General features: G+C 33.4%; 1 protein-coding gene across 8 annotated transcripts in view; it reads left to right on the top strand.

Annotated features, from left to right (window-relative positions):
* Positions 1–16882, top strand: part of DMD (dystrophin) — a 1259796-nt gene that overhangs the window by 472168 nt on the left and 770746 nt on the right. For all 8 annotated transcript variants that reach the window (XM_082049442.1, XM_082049444.1, XM_082049438.1 and 5 more), the window contains 3 exons: positions 5204–5398; positions 6052–6233; positions 12500–12650. In XM_082049442.1, the coding sequence (XP_081905568.1) occupies positions 5204–5398; positions 6052–6233; positions 12500–12650 (528 nt within the window). The remainder of the gene's footprint in view (positions 1–5203; positions 5399–6051; positions 6234–12499; positions 12651–16882) is intronic.

Below are 16882 nucleotides of genomic sequence, written 5' to 3'. Positions count from 1 at the left end.
ATTCTTCCAGATAGCTGACGGACTTTTTTCCTGTCTATTAATTCTGTTTTACCTGTCTGTGCACTTTCCAGTCTTAGTTTCTTTACTAGGCCAATTAGTTCATTTTTTTTCACTTGCTTTCAGTTGACTTAAGCCAACTTCTATGCTCCAGATCCCAACGTGCAGAATTTTTATTCAATGCCAGTAAATTATTTATTTGTCTTTTCCATTTTTTATTTGTACTAACTGTACCAAATAGAGTAGTTGAAGAGATTAATTTTCCTTTACCACTTACCTGTCAATAATTCCAGCATTTTCTTTCCTTTGTAATGTATTTTTATCCGTACTGACTGGCTCTGTCTTTTTGCCTCTTAATGTGCACGTTGCCTAAGGTCTGTTGACTTTTAATGAACTAATAATCTGCTGCATCTCAAAACTGCAGTTGCAAGGACAGGCCAATTCGTCCAGGTGGAAACATCTGCAGAATAAATGAAACCACTGAGAAAACTGGGTAGTAAAAATCTGGATTGTCTCAACTGAGACAGCAAAACCTGCAGTCTTTCAGATTTATGATAAGGCAAATCCTAGGATGGATTTTCATACGCATGGCAAAGAAAAGGATCTTCCTGATGCAACATGCTTTCCTTCACAAAGGCACGTTTGAAATCCTTAAGAAAATGAAAATGCTAGCCTCATTTAGAGCACATAAATAGTTAACATTACAATAACAAGCACTATGACCGATGTTATCTTATTAGTTTTATTAACAGAAATAACTGAACTATTTTGTCTGAGATTGTGTGCTAAGAAAACACAGTCTTGATTATTGAAAATAAGATTTTAGCATTTAACCTTTTAACAGTTATAATTTGGCAATTTAATGACACATAAAATATGATTTTGTAATGAGAAACTTGGAGGAACTGAAAAAATAAGAGATGGTATCAGTCTTATAGTAGGAGGTATAGAGTGTGAAAATGTCTGCTACTTTCTGAAACTGTAATCCTGCAAAGGGAGTTTTCAAAATGAGAAAACTACTCTGAACTTAAATTTGCCTTTACCAGAAAATTGTTTCTTTAAAATTACATGTCTCTGAGTTTTAAAGCTCTAAATGTCTAGTGCCAGATTCTACATCTTTTACAGTGAGACAGGTAGTTTCTGAAGGAAGAAAATATATAATATAAACAAGAGTGCTGGAATGAACTCTAAATCTTCACTGCAAAACTACTTGCTAAAATTGTCCAACTAATTTCTAAAACTCAGAAGCAGTCTTTATGAACATATAGAAACATTCTTGGAGAATTTACCAACACAAGTCCAATCCTTCTCCTCCCTTTAGGAACATAATGCAATGGTAGATGAGGAACACTTTCTCCCCTCCCTTTCCTACCCTGAAGCAGATGCAAGCTCGTGGTTTAAAGTCTGTAAATTAATTTATACAGCTGCCAGGCATACCTCATTTTTTCAGGCTTCTGAAGGTCAAAGGCTTTTTATTTAATCTCCTTATACTTTAAATTAAAGTTTAAGAATCCTTCGGGTCTTCCAGCACCCACACCCCAGCAAGAAGTGATGAAGTGTGTAAAAATACAAATTCCCATCTTTTCATCTAGATGTAATTCTTCTATGTGCAGCAGCAAAGGAAAAAGATACTCTAGAAGACAACACATGAGTTCAGAGGAATTTTTTTTCCTTCTAGGTCAGTCTGTAATAAAAGGAAATTACTATAATAATGAAATTTAATTTAAATATATAATTTATATAATTTAATTTATATAATTTAAATGATAATATTATTTCCATAATAACAACCAGGTCTGTTTTCCATGCAAAAATGACTGTTTTCCAAAGTAGTCTGTGAGCTGACTGGCTGACTTATTCCTAGCTAGATGTGATGCAGTCTTCATCAAACATCTGAATTTTTCACATAATTTTTCCCCTTAATATTTTTGTGTCACACATGCATTGTTATTCAGTAGATTACTCTCTGTAAATGTTTTGCTATGGCTGCACCCAATCAACTTTGTTTTGCATAATCATTAAGTACTTTACTAAGAATAGTTTTTATTTCAAGAATGGAACTGCATGCATATTTAAGTAGCTTTTTTCCTAGCAGTATATGGCTATAACAATTTAACTTCAATGTGTCCTAATTGTTTATGGTTAGAAACAGTCATCACAGTTATGTAAGATGTCTTTATTCTCAACTATTTGTCTTTGTTCTCAATGTAGTACATGCAATACCTTAAAATTCAGATGAATTCAGAAATAAGGACACTCACAGGAGATATCAGTTTTGTGTTGATTTGTGGTGTGTGTGTTTGTTTGTGTTTTTTTTTTTCTTTTCAGATGGATTTGCCTACCATTATGATTTATAAAATTAAGCGTTTTCATTGTTGTTTATGTTATGTGGATTATTTCAGTGTGGATTATTCTTGGTGCTATGGGATCTGCCTACTTAAATTTGGTTTGTATTCTGGAGTGAATAATCTTTATGTAGATTAATATTACTTTAAGACACTTTTTTGTTTAGTTTTGCTTTTTAATACGAAGTGTGTGTCATAGGTAATAGGTCAGTAGTTATCCACTTCCAGGCGTGAATATTTAGCTTAGTGTTTGATGTTCCATTTTCAGTGGAGACAACAGTCTTAATTTCTGCTGATTTGACCAGGTGTTTTTTCATTCCTTTAACAATCTCAGAGGTCCATGCATATGTCACTCTCAAATCTGAATGCTAATATTCTGCATGCTCAATGTCCTCTAGAATAACAAGATGCTACTACTATTTGTTCTCTTTGTTATATTTTTTCTTTTCCCCAAAATGTAAGGGAAAAGAGTAGGCATAATGATATAGTGACTTCATTAGGCCTCAGCAGTTCAAAATTCTTCAGATATGCTATCCATAAAGGTCTATGTTTTGGGGTTTTTTTTAAGTCTATGTTTCAAGCACTGCTGATATCCGTACCTCTGCTGTGTCACCTCATGACTGATCCCAGCTTTCTACAGGCAGTGGTGCTGTAAGATTTGAGGGGAAGGCAGAGAATTGTTGCTTCCTCCCTCTACCAAATGTAACGATTACTGACACCATTCAACAAAGTCCTTTGGTTACACTTCTTCTAGCCCTTTTCTGCTTTTCCTATGTCAGAAAATTGCCATTTCTTGAATGAGAACATACTTTGGGATGCCTGCCAATAAACTCTTCAGTTTGCATTTATGTTAGAGTGTTTGCTTTTTTTTTACATTTCTTCAAGTGTTCTTATAATGGATCAGAAGTTAGTCTGCATCATTTTGCTCTTGAAAGTCACAAATCCAAGATTTTTCAGTGCAATTCCTTATAGTATTTGTGATAGCATGAGAAAAAGCAGTGGAAATCTTGATCAACATGTCATTCCTCGGAAAAGAGTTTTTAAGGATTGCCTAGTTAAACACTTATCATACCTGAGACAATGTTTTGTATCAGATCTATAGAAAGAAGGATTTTCAGATGGAGAATTTTCAAACAAATAACTGACACGAATTCATCACAGATCTCTGCAACATGTTATCCCTAGTCTCACTCAGCTGTTGTAACATCTTATTCTTTTTTTTTTCTCTCCAATGAGAATATATTCTGTGCAGTATTGTTAGAGAAAGAAAAAAAAAAAAAAAAATTACATATTGAATGATACAGTTATCCCTTTCCACACTAGACCTTATAGTACAAAAACTCATGCTGCCCAAGTGTGGTGTGGTTGGGTGTAATTTCTTATGACATTGTAGACTATTCAAAATCTGGTGTTGTACACAATTCAAATATTATTTTGTGCAACAGGAATATATGATAAACATTTTCTGTTCTTTATTGTTTATATTTTTATAAGATTGTACTCTTTTCAAAGGAAAAAATGAAATTATTGACTTTATCAGATTTTCAAGCCTGCTTTTGTGATGCAGATTTAGTTACTGAACATTGTTTTTCATGCATAAGTGGTGACGACGTTTTGACTAGTGTTTTCGCTAGCCTAACACACATATGACAGTGGTATTCATGTAAATTGCACGTAATTATTAGATCTGTGCAATTCAAAAGTAATTTGTTGTTAAGTGATTACATTACATCCATTACACTTCCTGCTTTTGGTTCCAGTGATAATCTTTGACTTCCTGTCTTAAACTGCAATTAAAGGCTTTAGAAGCTGCTTTGAATGTCTTATTGGCACAAATATGTCAGTAGAGACAATTTCTGCTAACTATAAAAACCATTAAGTGCCTCAGTAGCATTTTTTATAAAAGCATAGTATATTTTTATGTAAAGAGCTTGCTTTTATGCTAAATTACTAGGAAAGCAACTAAACTTCTTCAAAACTTTCTGAAAAAGTATGGGATAATATCTTCTGTAGCAAACCTGTATTTCTTGCTTGTGCTTTGTCCTTGTCTTCTACTGATCAGTAGATTCTATTAGACTAGTATATTCTACTAATCAGTAAATTCTTGTTGATTTTTCTTAAATATAAGCAGTATAACAGAAGTCTGAATTCTGCTGTTGTAAGAGTCACCTGGCTTCTAAAGAATAAATGTAAGGGTGGCCTTTGTGGGAAAGAGAAATCACACCAATGCCCTTTTGTTTGATTTTTAAAAAGTTATAATTTGGCATGAGATTTCTGAGCTTTTTCGACATTACAGAATGGTTTTAACAAAATGGGTGTCTATGGATTGTTCAAGCCTAGCATTGCATGTAGTATAAAAGGTTGTTTTTCTTTTTTAAATCATGTTTTTTATAGATTTTCTGCAATGTCATCATGCAACTTGCTGCTTTTTTGATGATATAATTTTACTAGCTGCTATGGGAAATAAATTTCTTTCTCATTTCCAAAAGAAAATATTTAAATAAGAAACAGCAAACTAGGAATTAAAAATCAAAGTATTGAAAAACATGTATAACAGCACTCTACTGGTATAATTTAAATATTGTGACTATTTGGGATACTTGCTAGGACTTTTGAATTCTAGTGTAAAATGTCTAATTTAATATGAGATTTTTTTTTTTTGTATTTCCCCCAGTCTTAAATGTTCATGGTCAACTAACTGCTTTTATACTAATAAGTACTTTCACATTAGCCATCTAATATTCTTTTGTTTTGTAAAAGGCTGTTATTTTATACAAGACAAGATATTCTGTTTATTCCATCATAGAACTGTCTGAGCAGATACTATTTGCATTACTCTTAAAATTTTGGTTTATGTTCAGTTTTCAGAAACTGTTGAAGAAAAGACATTTATCACCACCACCACGCGGATGGGGTCTGAAATGGATCTTGAAAACTACCAAACTGCTTTAGAAGAAGTACTCACATGGCTTCTCTCTGCTGAAGATGCATTACAAGCACAAGGAGATATATCCAATGATGTAGAAGTTGTTAAAGAACAATTTCACACCCATGAGGTAAAAAATTCAAAACAAGTATATTTCTAGTTTATTTTATTATTTTTATTTTTTTTTAAATTTGGAGAATTTAAAGGTAGTACTGGAGACTGTGCCCTAGAATCAGAGAATCATTTAAGCTGGAAAAAGCCCTTGAGATCATAAAGTCCAACTGTAAACCTAACACTGCTAAGTCCACTACTTAACCCTGTCACCAGAGACCACATCTACTTGTCTTTTATATATCTCCAGGGATGGTGACTCAACCACTTCCTTGGGCAGCTTGTTCCAATGACTGACAACTCTTTAGATGAAGAACACTTTCCTGGTATCCAATGTAAACCTCCTCTGGGGCAATTCGAGGATGTTTCATTGTGTCATATTACTACATGACTCACCTCGTTACAGCCTACTTTGAGGTAGTTGTAGAGAGCAGTAGGTTGGCCTTCCTCTTCTCCAGACTAAATAACTTTTTGCCCTATGCAAAAATTTAAAGTGTTTATTTCTGTTTTGTGTTACAAGGTTTGGAGAGGGGTTAAAAAAAAGAAGAAAAAACAAAGAAAACAAAGTTGAAAATCATGCTTGGAAAGTGATGGAGTTGAAGATATTTCTTTGAAGTCTGTTTTTTCCTTCCAAAGAATCAAACTTAAAACTGCATTTTCTTTTATTGTCAGGGTTTTATGATGGAGTTAACAGCTCACCAAGGACGTGTTGGCAATGTTTTGCAAGTTGGAAGTCAACTGCTGTCAATGGGAAAACTTTCAGACGATGAAGAGAATGAAATCCAAGAACAAATGAATCTACTTAATTCTCGATGGGAAAGTCTCAGAGTAGCAAGTATGGAAAAACAAAGCAAGTAAGTAAGAGGTCAGGTAAAATAAGATACATGGAGCTTCATGGAAACAATCATGGTATTGAATAATGTCTGGGATTCTTTTTCACTTCCCTTCACTGTGAAAAAAACTCCATCTCAGATATTTTTTTAACCTGCAATTTGATATGCAGTGACTTTGAAGCTTACATGTTGATATGAGACTGGAAGCAGCACAAATCAGCAGCTGTCAACAACTAGGACACTAATAACATTTTAAGCATAATTTATACAACCTACCTCACTTGTGAATGTTTCAGCAATTATCATGCAATATTTAGCTACAAGGGAGTGAATCTTTACTTTGATACAAAAGGAAAAGGGAGAAAAATCTTTAAGACCTGTACAACTTGATCCCATAAAAATAGTAAGTGGGAGCTTAGCTTTTCGGGAAATATTATCGTGGTTTTATCTCAGGACAAATTACACTATTCAAAAAAAGGGCAAGTCCTATAGCTTAAAGTAGAAATACAATTAGAAGTAGAAAAATAATCAATTAGTCACATTAGTCTTTGAAGCATTTTTAATATTTCTATTTATTATTTTGAAATGTTAATTTACATAGTGCTATCCCAATGAACATGTACTAAGTGAGAAACTCTTCCATCTTTTTCTTCAGTACAGCTGGAGACTGAGTCCTTTTGCGAATGTGATTTTATTAAAAGCTGAATATCTCCAGTAGTGAGACCAGTGGTCTCGCCCAGCATCCTTACTGTAATAGAATAAGAAAATATAAGCTTTACGGAAAATACATGACCTCCCAAAACAGCATCCTTTCATCTCCTTTTGCCATTTGTGGAGTTCAAATATTGAGCCCGTGGCTCCAGACACCAAATACTGGACTGTGACCTAATTTTGCATATCTTATGTTATGAAGTTCTCCACAGAACTCTCCTGACCTCAAGTTGTTTTCAGATGGGATGGAAGCAGTTTTGTGTATTTGATAACTTACTTTTTTTTTTTCTTCTTCCATCTATTTATTCAGTATCCTCTCAGACCTGTTAGCATCCCTGGCATCCTTTGTTAGTGAATTCCACAGACCTCTCAACCAATATAGGTGTTACTTTCTTGAGGAATGGCTTCTTCTTTGTCACTGGTAGCTCAAGTGATTCCCTGTAGTTACTATGTTAGAAGTGAGGGTCAACAGTTGTATACATTTTCTTACTCGCTCCATAAATATGTAATTTTGGTTATTTGTATTGCTGCTCTTTGAGCTTTTTCCAGTTCTACCATATCTTTTTGAATCTGAGGAGACCAGAATTGCCAAAAATATTAAAGGGCAAACTGTGTTTTTCAACAACTGCATAATATTGCTGTCTTTTTTTTGCAATATGTTCTTAGTAATCCCAAACATTTATTTTCGGCTTGATGCTGAGTATTGAGATTATTTTCTTTATCTTTCTTTGACAGTCTACAAAACTGTTGATGGGTTTCAGATGTTTCAACCTAACTGCCTCCAGCTTTATTTTTTTTTTTCAAGAGAGAAGACTCTACAAAACTTTACTGTAGGCAGTTTTTATCTGCCATGCTTATTTTCATTTAAATCAACACATGCAAGTAGCACCCTCACCTCTAAGAGTGATACTGTGTCTACTGAAATGTCCTTTGACACCAATTGTTAAACTTACCTCCCAAATGCAGCTGCAGGTCATTGCTTGGAAAATTGAATTGTCTAGTATCTTCTGAAGCATGTCATACTGAGGTAATAAGAAATCAGTAGAAGACATAAAGTTATAAGGGCTTCACAAAGAATGTTTTGTTATTATTTAATTTCTCATACAAAAAGATCTGCGATAAATTCAATGAACTTCGAGTTAGGGCAAGAGAAAATTTCTCAGGAGTGATATCCTTAGATATTGCTAATTTTGGCCTATTGAGTCAAACCCCTCTGTTTCAAGCACCAGCTGGAGGATTGTGGACAGCTTTCATATTACAATGTAATGTTTTCCTGGGTTATTATACACTGTTTAAACTCCCAGGATCTATCTTCTACTTCAGTTTAAGGTGTAATCTTCTGAGCATTTTGCTGTAATCTAGTCTTTGAGGCAATAGTGACCTGTTTCTCCAAAGAACGATGGTTTTTGTGAAGAGGAGAAAAGCAAGGCTGACTATGCTGTGTTGTAATGGTAATAAGAAGTGTAACAGAAGTTAGTGTACTTTACAACACAGGGGAAACAAAAGCAAGCAATCAACAAACAGAGGAGAAAGATATACTGATGATACTGTAAAAGTGAAAGGGTCTTGTGAAAAGTGATTTAAGAGGTCAGAATATTAGAGGAAGTTTGGAACACAGCAATGCTACCATGTAGAAGCAGCTGAAATTGGATTGCTTGTGTATTCACTATGTGTTGAAAGTATTTGACTCTTCTAATAAGCAATACATTAGCACGCTAAAGGAAAACAATCTGTATTTTAATTTCTTCCTCCCGATCTTCCCCAGATAAGATTCTCTATAGTAAAGCCTCTCAGTGATAAGTGAACAACTAGAGAGGAGAATTAATGCAATGTACCACTTTATGGAGAATTCCGCAACTATTAGAACACATTCAATTCACTGAAAAAGTATTTTGTATTTGAAACTTATGAGTGCCATACCATAAACATAATCTCCTGAAGTATATAAATAAGTACTAAAACCTCTATCTGATGTTTATAGAAGTAATTTGAAGGCCTGGAAGTACCTGCAGAATGTGAAGAGACAAGAAACATTCTTTTGCTTAAGAATCAACTGCGATTAAATTGTTTTATGTGATTATTTAATTTTCAAATATATGGTCCTTGCTGCAGAACAGTATTGATATTCTATATAATAATTATTTATATCATCATATCTTGGTTTTCTTAATTAAAATTCTCTTTAGCGTGTTTTCTATACCATTTATTCCATTTATTGCTAAAAAAATATCTGTAGGATGAAACTGTGTTTAATATTTATAATCACTTCATTTGGAACATCAAGTAAGACAGTAAGATGCACACTTGAAAGTGAAGAAGGACTGAGTTAGATCTGAGCTGGCTAATTCCTTGTGAACCAGGGGTTATAATAAAGCAGAGTATCAGCTTCCTGTACTCTAATCGTAAAGAAAGTGATTAGAGTGAAAAAAACACTGCATGGATCTTTTGGTCATTTTGATCAATAATTATCAGTTTCCAGGAAAAAAAAAAAAAAAAATCATAGTACATCATGAAGATCCATGACATTTTCTTCTTAGAACAAAATCTTGAGAGAGATTATACAGAAAAAAATTACAGTTTGATGTCTACTATTTAGAGATTTGGATTAATGAAGCCCTTCCCATTTCTTTGAACTTTTTTTTTTTCTTCAGTGTCTCAAGTTCTGTTGAAGTTTCAATTTGTGTGATTACTTTTCATTGGTCCTTCCTTCCAAGAGCTACCGTCTGGAATTTCAAAATATAATTACTGTTTCCAGAAAGTAACATAGCTGCACAGAGCTCCAGGTGGAACACCTGATATTATCTGAGTCCATCTGGGACCAGCGAGGTACCATTCAAGAAACAGGTGTTACTAAAACCTTATTTCAAAGCAAACTTTTAATTTCAAAAAGCTTGTTTGCAAGTTTTTATTTACATGAAGTTGGCCCAGCTCAGTGTTTGCCTTCTGTTTTTCCCTTTTTCTGTATTCACTTTTCTGCATTAGAAGATATGCTTAATGTCTGCATACTCCTAAGGATTCTTTTGATCACTGCTTGCAGGCTTGCTTGGTTTCACAGACAGCCTTTTATAATTTATCTCCAATACCACTCCTGTTTCAAGAGACTCTGATTTGGCTCATAGTCTTATGGGTACTACTAAAACTTGATTATCTCTGTTTCAGGAGTTCTAAGCCAATTTTTTTTTTTACCTACCCAGATACAAGTGATAGTCTTGAGATAAATGATTAGTGCTGTTGACTCCCCTAAGGGGAGGGGGCGAGGAGGACAAACAGTGTTGTTTTTGTGGGGTTTTTTTTGTTTGTGTGGTTGTGTTTGGTGTGTGGTGTTTTTGGTTTTGTTTTTTTTTTTTTGGTAACAGCTAAGTTGTTATGACTAAAATACCCAAGTCTTAGGAATTTTTGAAATATTTCCTTTTGCACCTCTGTTTGAAAATATCACATTCATTCTTCTTGCCATTTAGTTTTGGGGTATTTTAAGGATATATGTTTCTGCTATCTGGTTACAAAATTTATTATTTGCATAAATGTGTTAAAGTTTATTTTGAGAAGGTCTTTCATCTAATGTCTTTTCTTTTTAAAACAAAGGCCATTTCAGGGACAGAAAGACAATACCAAAGTGATGGAGGTTCAGTTAGATTTAGTGCTGGAATTCCACCATCTCTTAAGTCCCCAACCTGTATCATTCCTGGGGCTCTTCCTTCCCAGGTGTGGGACTTTGCATTCATGTTTGTTGAAGGTCATAAGGTTCCTCTTAACCTGTTTCCTGCCTCTCTATAGGTTTTCTAAATTGCAGTTCTGCCTGTGAGTGTAAAATGTGAAAGTTGGTATATTCACAGGATTCAGAGTATTTTGCATCCCTAAATTTATAGGTGATCCCAAGGATTGTTTATAAACTGAGGAATAGTATCTAAGAATGAAGTATGAGTTAGCTGAGATACATACAAAGAAAGCATCAACTAGCAATATGATTGTTTTTTACAGTATGAGTTAATACTGTGTATATAGTATCTATTTTTGACTATATAAATAGTGAATATTCATTATTATAAATATTTCATTATAAGAGCCCAAACATTTGTCTCATTTTGAGAAAATTCAAAACTGGAAGGAAATTTTTTTTCCAAAATAGGTAGGAAATAAAATAAATAACAACCAACAATAGAAGTGCTGAAGTTTGAGGCATATGCCTTAAAATCTGAACAATCTACAAATGAGATGTGAAATTTCACGTTACATCTGCATGACACGGATATTAAATCCTAGTAGTTCAGAAGAATTTAAACATGTACCAAAAAGTAATTATCTACATGTTCAATTTAATCTTCTGTGGTGGTTAGTTTGAGAAATACTCAGTGTTTCTTGGAAAATAAAGAATGATGCTTACTTCAGACATATTTAGACATGGATTTTCAAAAGCATACAATTCTGGGTTTGTTCAAACTGTCTTGGGAAAATCCAAAACTCTATGGGCAAACTGAGAAGTACTTGCTTTACTTGAGTGTACCTTGAAATTGTGACAGCTGCATGTTTGGATTTGTATCAGCATCTCTTGAGTTACCTAACTGGTCATGGACAAGACCTCTTGCACCTCTGTGGGGCAGTGTGCTCACATAACACCGCTGCCAGTCTGCAGTTCTGCAGGTGCTGTGGGAGAAAATGTACTTAAGTTTTGATCATTAAAATAACCTTTTAGGGGTAAAATGTCAGTGTGAAGTTCAGGAATTCTAGGTGCTATTGGTCACAGATAGACAATTTATAATAGCTTTCTAATTTCGGCTGCATTTTCAAGAAGCCAACAAGACACCAGCTGAGAAACAAGGGGAGTAGAGTAGGACTGTGCCATCTTTCTTACACAGCAGTTTTCTCCAGTCTGAAAGTTCAACTCAGACTTTCAAATCTCCAAGTTGAGTGTTGAGGAGAGTGACTTTGGTCTGTCAAATCTAAGTAAATTTAAAAATTGTATGTTATGTGAAAGAGAGATAATACAAATAACTACTTGTAATTCCATTGCACAGCAATGATTTATACATTATTTTAAAAATACTTTTCATAAGATGAAGATTTTATTTAGGAATAAAGTTTGGAGAATTTCTAAAGATGGCATGTATAAGTGAAGGATTTTCAATGGATTTCTGGACAGATAATTTTGGAGCTATCAAAATACTTTTTTTTTATTTATTTATTTTAAGCAAGTGTTTCCTGTTTAATTCTCTAGAGCATTCTCCATTGAATAACTGAAAATTTAATAACCTCTTCTGTTTAATCGCCTAAATTTGAGGGAGCCTGGTTAGCACAGCTCTCTGAGCACTTTTCTATACTTGAAGTAGTCAATACCAGCTTTAAGAAATCAGATGTAGAAATTTTGAACTTCCAAGCAACTCTAATAGAAATGCAACTAGATGTCAAAACTTCAACAGTGTGTTATATGTAGTATTGAGATTCTAAAAGTGTATATTTTTTTTTTATTCTGGCTAGACTTGTAGCTTCATGAAGATCAGCTAAGAGTGTACGTGGTAGATATTTCTGCCTGTTGTTTTCTTTCATGTATAAATTGAAATTCTGATTTCTTTGTTTTACAGTTTACATAAAGTCTTAATGGATCTGCAGAATCAGCAGCTAGCCCAGTTAGCGGACTGGCTGACAAAAACAGAAGAAAGGACAAAGACAATCGATTCAGAGCCCTTAGGTCCAGATCTAGATGACCTAAAACGTCAAGTAGAAGAACATAAGGTATGCTATGGTTTGCTTCCAAAAAACAAATTCAGTTTTTGGCATTTTAAAACTCTACTCCTGCCATTAGAACATAACGAACTAGTATGGAATCATGGTTTAATATTGATGGTTTTGTACAATGGACAAGCTTTTGTAGATTTATTTTATTACAACTCTCACTTTTATCCTGATTTAAAAAAGAAAAACAAAACTTCTTTTTTTTAAAATATCAGCAATGTACTAGACCATGTGAAGTGGCTGTAACATCATTTCATTATACAGTACAATAAGAATATATCAGATTTTTTTAATACCTATGTTTTCTTATTTTTTGTATTGCATTTTTTTTTTCTTGTATGCTGTAGTAGCAATGATCCAGTAGTCATAATTATACTGCAATATCTTGTTAGGATTTCTGAGACTCCAAATATGTAACTGTACAGCACTATAAAATAGACTCTAGTTTCTAACTGTAGAAAATACTTTTTAGTATTGTCTGTAATTAATGAAAAATAACAAACTAATAAATGGAGTGCAAGAGAAAATTTGGTCACTTTTCCTACCTTCTGTTAAAGCAATTATTTGTTTGAGAGAATTAGGAAGAAAGAAACTGTATAATTTCTCTAGTAACTTTGTTTCTTTTAGTGAAATAAATTTTCTGGTTTCATATTAATTTAATTTTTAAAATATATTTATATATGTTTCTGTGAACATGGTGATGATGACACCAAGACACAGAACAGTACAGAAAACACAGATGATTTGTGAGGTCATGGAAATTTGCTGTGATAACCTGTTAATGTTTCTACATTAGTGGTACAAATCAGTTGAGTTCCATAGTATCCTGAGATATTTTAACATTTGATGCTTGATGGCCTGTGTCAGTGCTAATCCAGGTTCTAGAGGGCAGATCATCCCCCTAAAAAAAACAATTCAAATTGAAAATGGCTTTTACAGTTTTTTGAAAAAGGAGGTCAAAAGCTGCAAAAGACTGCATGACCCACTTCTGTGTTAAAGGCTATTTTTCTGAATTCTCATTAAGGAGTGCTACTGAAGGAAAATACAAATTCTACACCTAATGCTGCTATTTGTGCTATCCATGCTTGCCCTGTGAGAAGGCAATGCATTTCAGTATGTGGGTTTGCTAGCTAAGCATATATTCTGCCATTAATTTTTCCTTTAAAAAAAAAGACAACAGTCAATTATGAAATGGCACTTAGAGAAAGGAAATTGAAAGATTTTGAAAACGTGAGAACTAAGACTTAAATAACTTTGTTCCTATTTTAATGCATTTCATATTTGAATACAAACGTAAAATGTAATCCTTTTATTTATGCCATCTGTGCTGTTTCTTTCTAATATAGAGAAAAATGGTTATTTACCTTGTATTTTGAATATTCTGAGTGAAGACATGCAGAAATCTTCTTTTCCCACATACTAGCTCTTTATTCTTGGTGTCAAGAGTTAGTCATCATTATTTATTTATGTATATTGCTTTTCAAATCTGTTTTCTGTACAAGAGATGATTTAGTTAATAAGATGGAAAGAAAAAGTTTTTAACTTCAATTAAAATTCTATTCAGGTATAGTCTTTCTTATTCATAACTCTAAGAAAAAATATTTTGCATTCTTTTAAGCATTGTGTGAATGTTTCAGATGTTCTTATTATATACTGTATGCAACAAAGTTGCCTTCAATAATAAGGGTTAAAACTATGGAATTTTAGTAGCACAGTTATTGTTTCATTATTAAATAAGCAAACAAGAAAGCAAAAATCAATACCCCAATAATTTTTCTTAGTCTCACATTACTCTGGACAACTCAGAAACAACGTTGCAGAAATTAACAGGAGGAAACAGAAGTTAGTAGATATTAAAGGCAATAATGGTTTCAAATTAAACAGACTTGAGCAAAAATGATAGGTTTGGTTTCATGTCATCCTCTTTCCCCCTCCTCTTTACCTTTATTGTTTGGACTTACTCTTGTTTTCTATTCATTCATAACTACTTTTCGCTATATTTAATTTTATGTTATTTATCGGACTTTAATTTATAACTTCCTTGCATCTGATTTCTTTTATTCTACTTCTTTTCTCAATGATGTCTCTAAATTTTGGTCTTGAGTTCTTGTGACTGACATTTCAATTTCTCTGCTGGGTCCTATAACAAAAACAAACAAACAAAAAATATCTCATATTGAGAATGGCACCCACCACTGAGACCAGAAAAAACACACAATACTCTTTTCAGCATGCTACTTAGTTCAGTAGTATATGATGTTAATATTTTGACTATACAGAAAATTTTCTGAGTGGACTGAAATAGATGTGAACTCTAAAAAATTTTATGCCATTAGCAAGGTACACAGTTCTGGTAAGAAATCTGGGAGAGTAAATATGTTTTGAAGTTATAATCAAACACTTCAGTAAAGAACTGTTGGTCTTTGCAGCAGTATTTTATGTATTTTGTCTGCTGTTGCAGGTATCCCTTCTTTTTAACTTTATGAAAGGAGAAAGCTGCTTTTCAATAAAAATCTGAGGGCTATTGACCTGTCTAAGCAGAATACTATAGAAAATTATATTATAAAATTAGAGAATTAGAAAATTTATAGTTAATTAAAAATGCGCTTTTAATTGAACTGGTTTTATTAGTCCACATTATTATTATACAGTTTATAGTTAGTAGATTTTATAGTTTCATTAGGTTTCTATAAAAGTGTAATCTGCTTAGGTATTTGTACCATTTCTAGAAGGCTGAGCCTTTTACATTTTTATTAAAATGTCATGGAAAAATTTTAGTATTATTATTTTTCAGTACTTCAAATTAATTGCAAAGGTAAAATGAGACACTTTCTAACTGTTCAAATACAAAGGTTGGATTTGTCTTTGGGTATTTGGATACCCTAAGTAGGTATTTTGTTATCTTTGAAGTAGATTATGTTGTGATTGCATAAATTTTATCTGATAAATAGGCATTAGAAGAACCGTGCAGTTTTATAAGCTTGTATTGTTGCTATCCCCAGACATAACCATCTTACATTTTAAGTCCCTGAAAATTTGCTATATCTACAAGTTCAGAAAAACTACTAGAAACTTCAATTTAAATAAATCATGCTTTAGTGTTGAGACTGCCCTCAGTAGATTCCTATTTCAACAAGGTCCTGTATACCAACAGTTGTCACTAGTGAATTTCATGGTAAAAATAGGCACGTGCATTATAAAGAACAGCCCTTTAGCTCAGGACAGATTGAATCTGTCTGGGGATTAGAAAATGACTCAGCTTTCTGGTTTTGTCAGTTCCCTCACTTCTCAAATCTTTCACACTGTGTGCAAGACTCCCACTTCCAAGGTGCCCTCCACTCCTGCACTTGCAGAGCTTTGCTGATTCTGGTTTTGTTCTGGGACGCCATCTCTGAAACACCCACTAATCAAGAAATAAAAATCACTTTATTCCTGTCTACAGACTTACAGAGGAATGCATTTAATGTCGTATGGCTGATAGACAGGATTGAACCTGGGAGAAGCAAGCTTCATTATATGGTCTGATCCATGAGTGCTGTGCCTCCTCTTCCTTGATAGAGTGCTGGGTCATAAAAATTTGAGAGGTCTGAATTCCAGGGATTACTCTAACAATTTGATGTACTTCACAGTCCTTGAGAACTGCTTTATAGTCTAGCTTTTTGAAGCAGATGGTAATCACACATGAAAGTCAGAAAAAGGAGGATTCTTATAAATACGTTGGCTCAATGGATATGGCCATGAAGGAATTAAAACTATTAAATATGTTAGGGTAAGGAATTTATGCCATAAAAACAAATTAGTCTGTGAATTCCTTTCCTTTTGCCTATAGCCACATTACATTTTATTTTTTTAATTTTCAAATAAAAGTAAAATGTTTTACCAAAGATATTTAAAATGCATGACCTAATCTTCAGCAAGTGCTTGTTCTTCACACTTAAGTGAATTACTCTACTTGAAAAAGCAGCAGAAAAATTGATACAGTGAAATTCAACATTGTAATACAGCCAAGGTTTCAATTGTGACAAGGCATATGTGGTTAGCCACATGATTTTTTTAAGACTGTGACTATTATACTATACATGTACTAATCACTAGAAAACACTCTGCTGAAATATTGAGGACACAATCCCAGACTTTTTTGCTCACATTCTTCCATTGGTTTGAAGCTAGTTGTAGACACCTAAAAAATGTGTCAGGCAGGATGTGATTGTAGATACCTTGGCTTTTGGAGA

This window comes from Streptopelia decaocto, assembly GCF_964273445.1.
Source record: "Streptopelia decaocto genome assembly, chromosome: 1".
NCBI classification, from domain to species: Eukaryota; Metazoa; Chordata; class Aves; order Columbiformes; family Columbidae; genus Streptopelia; species Streptopelia decaocto.
The sequence above is the reverse complement of the archived record's forward strand: the minus strand, read 5'-3'. Positions and strand labels throughout refer to the sequence as shown.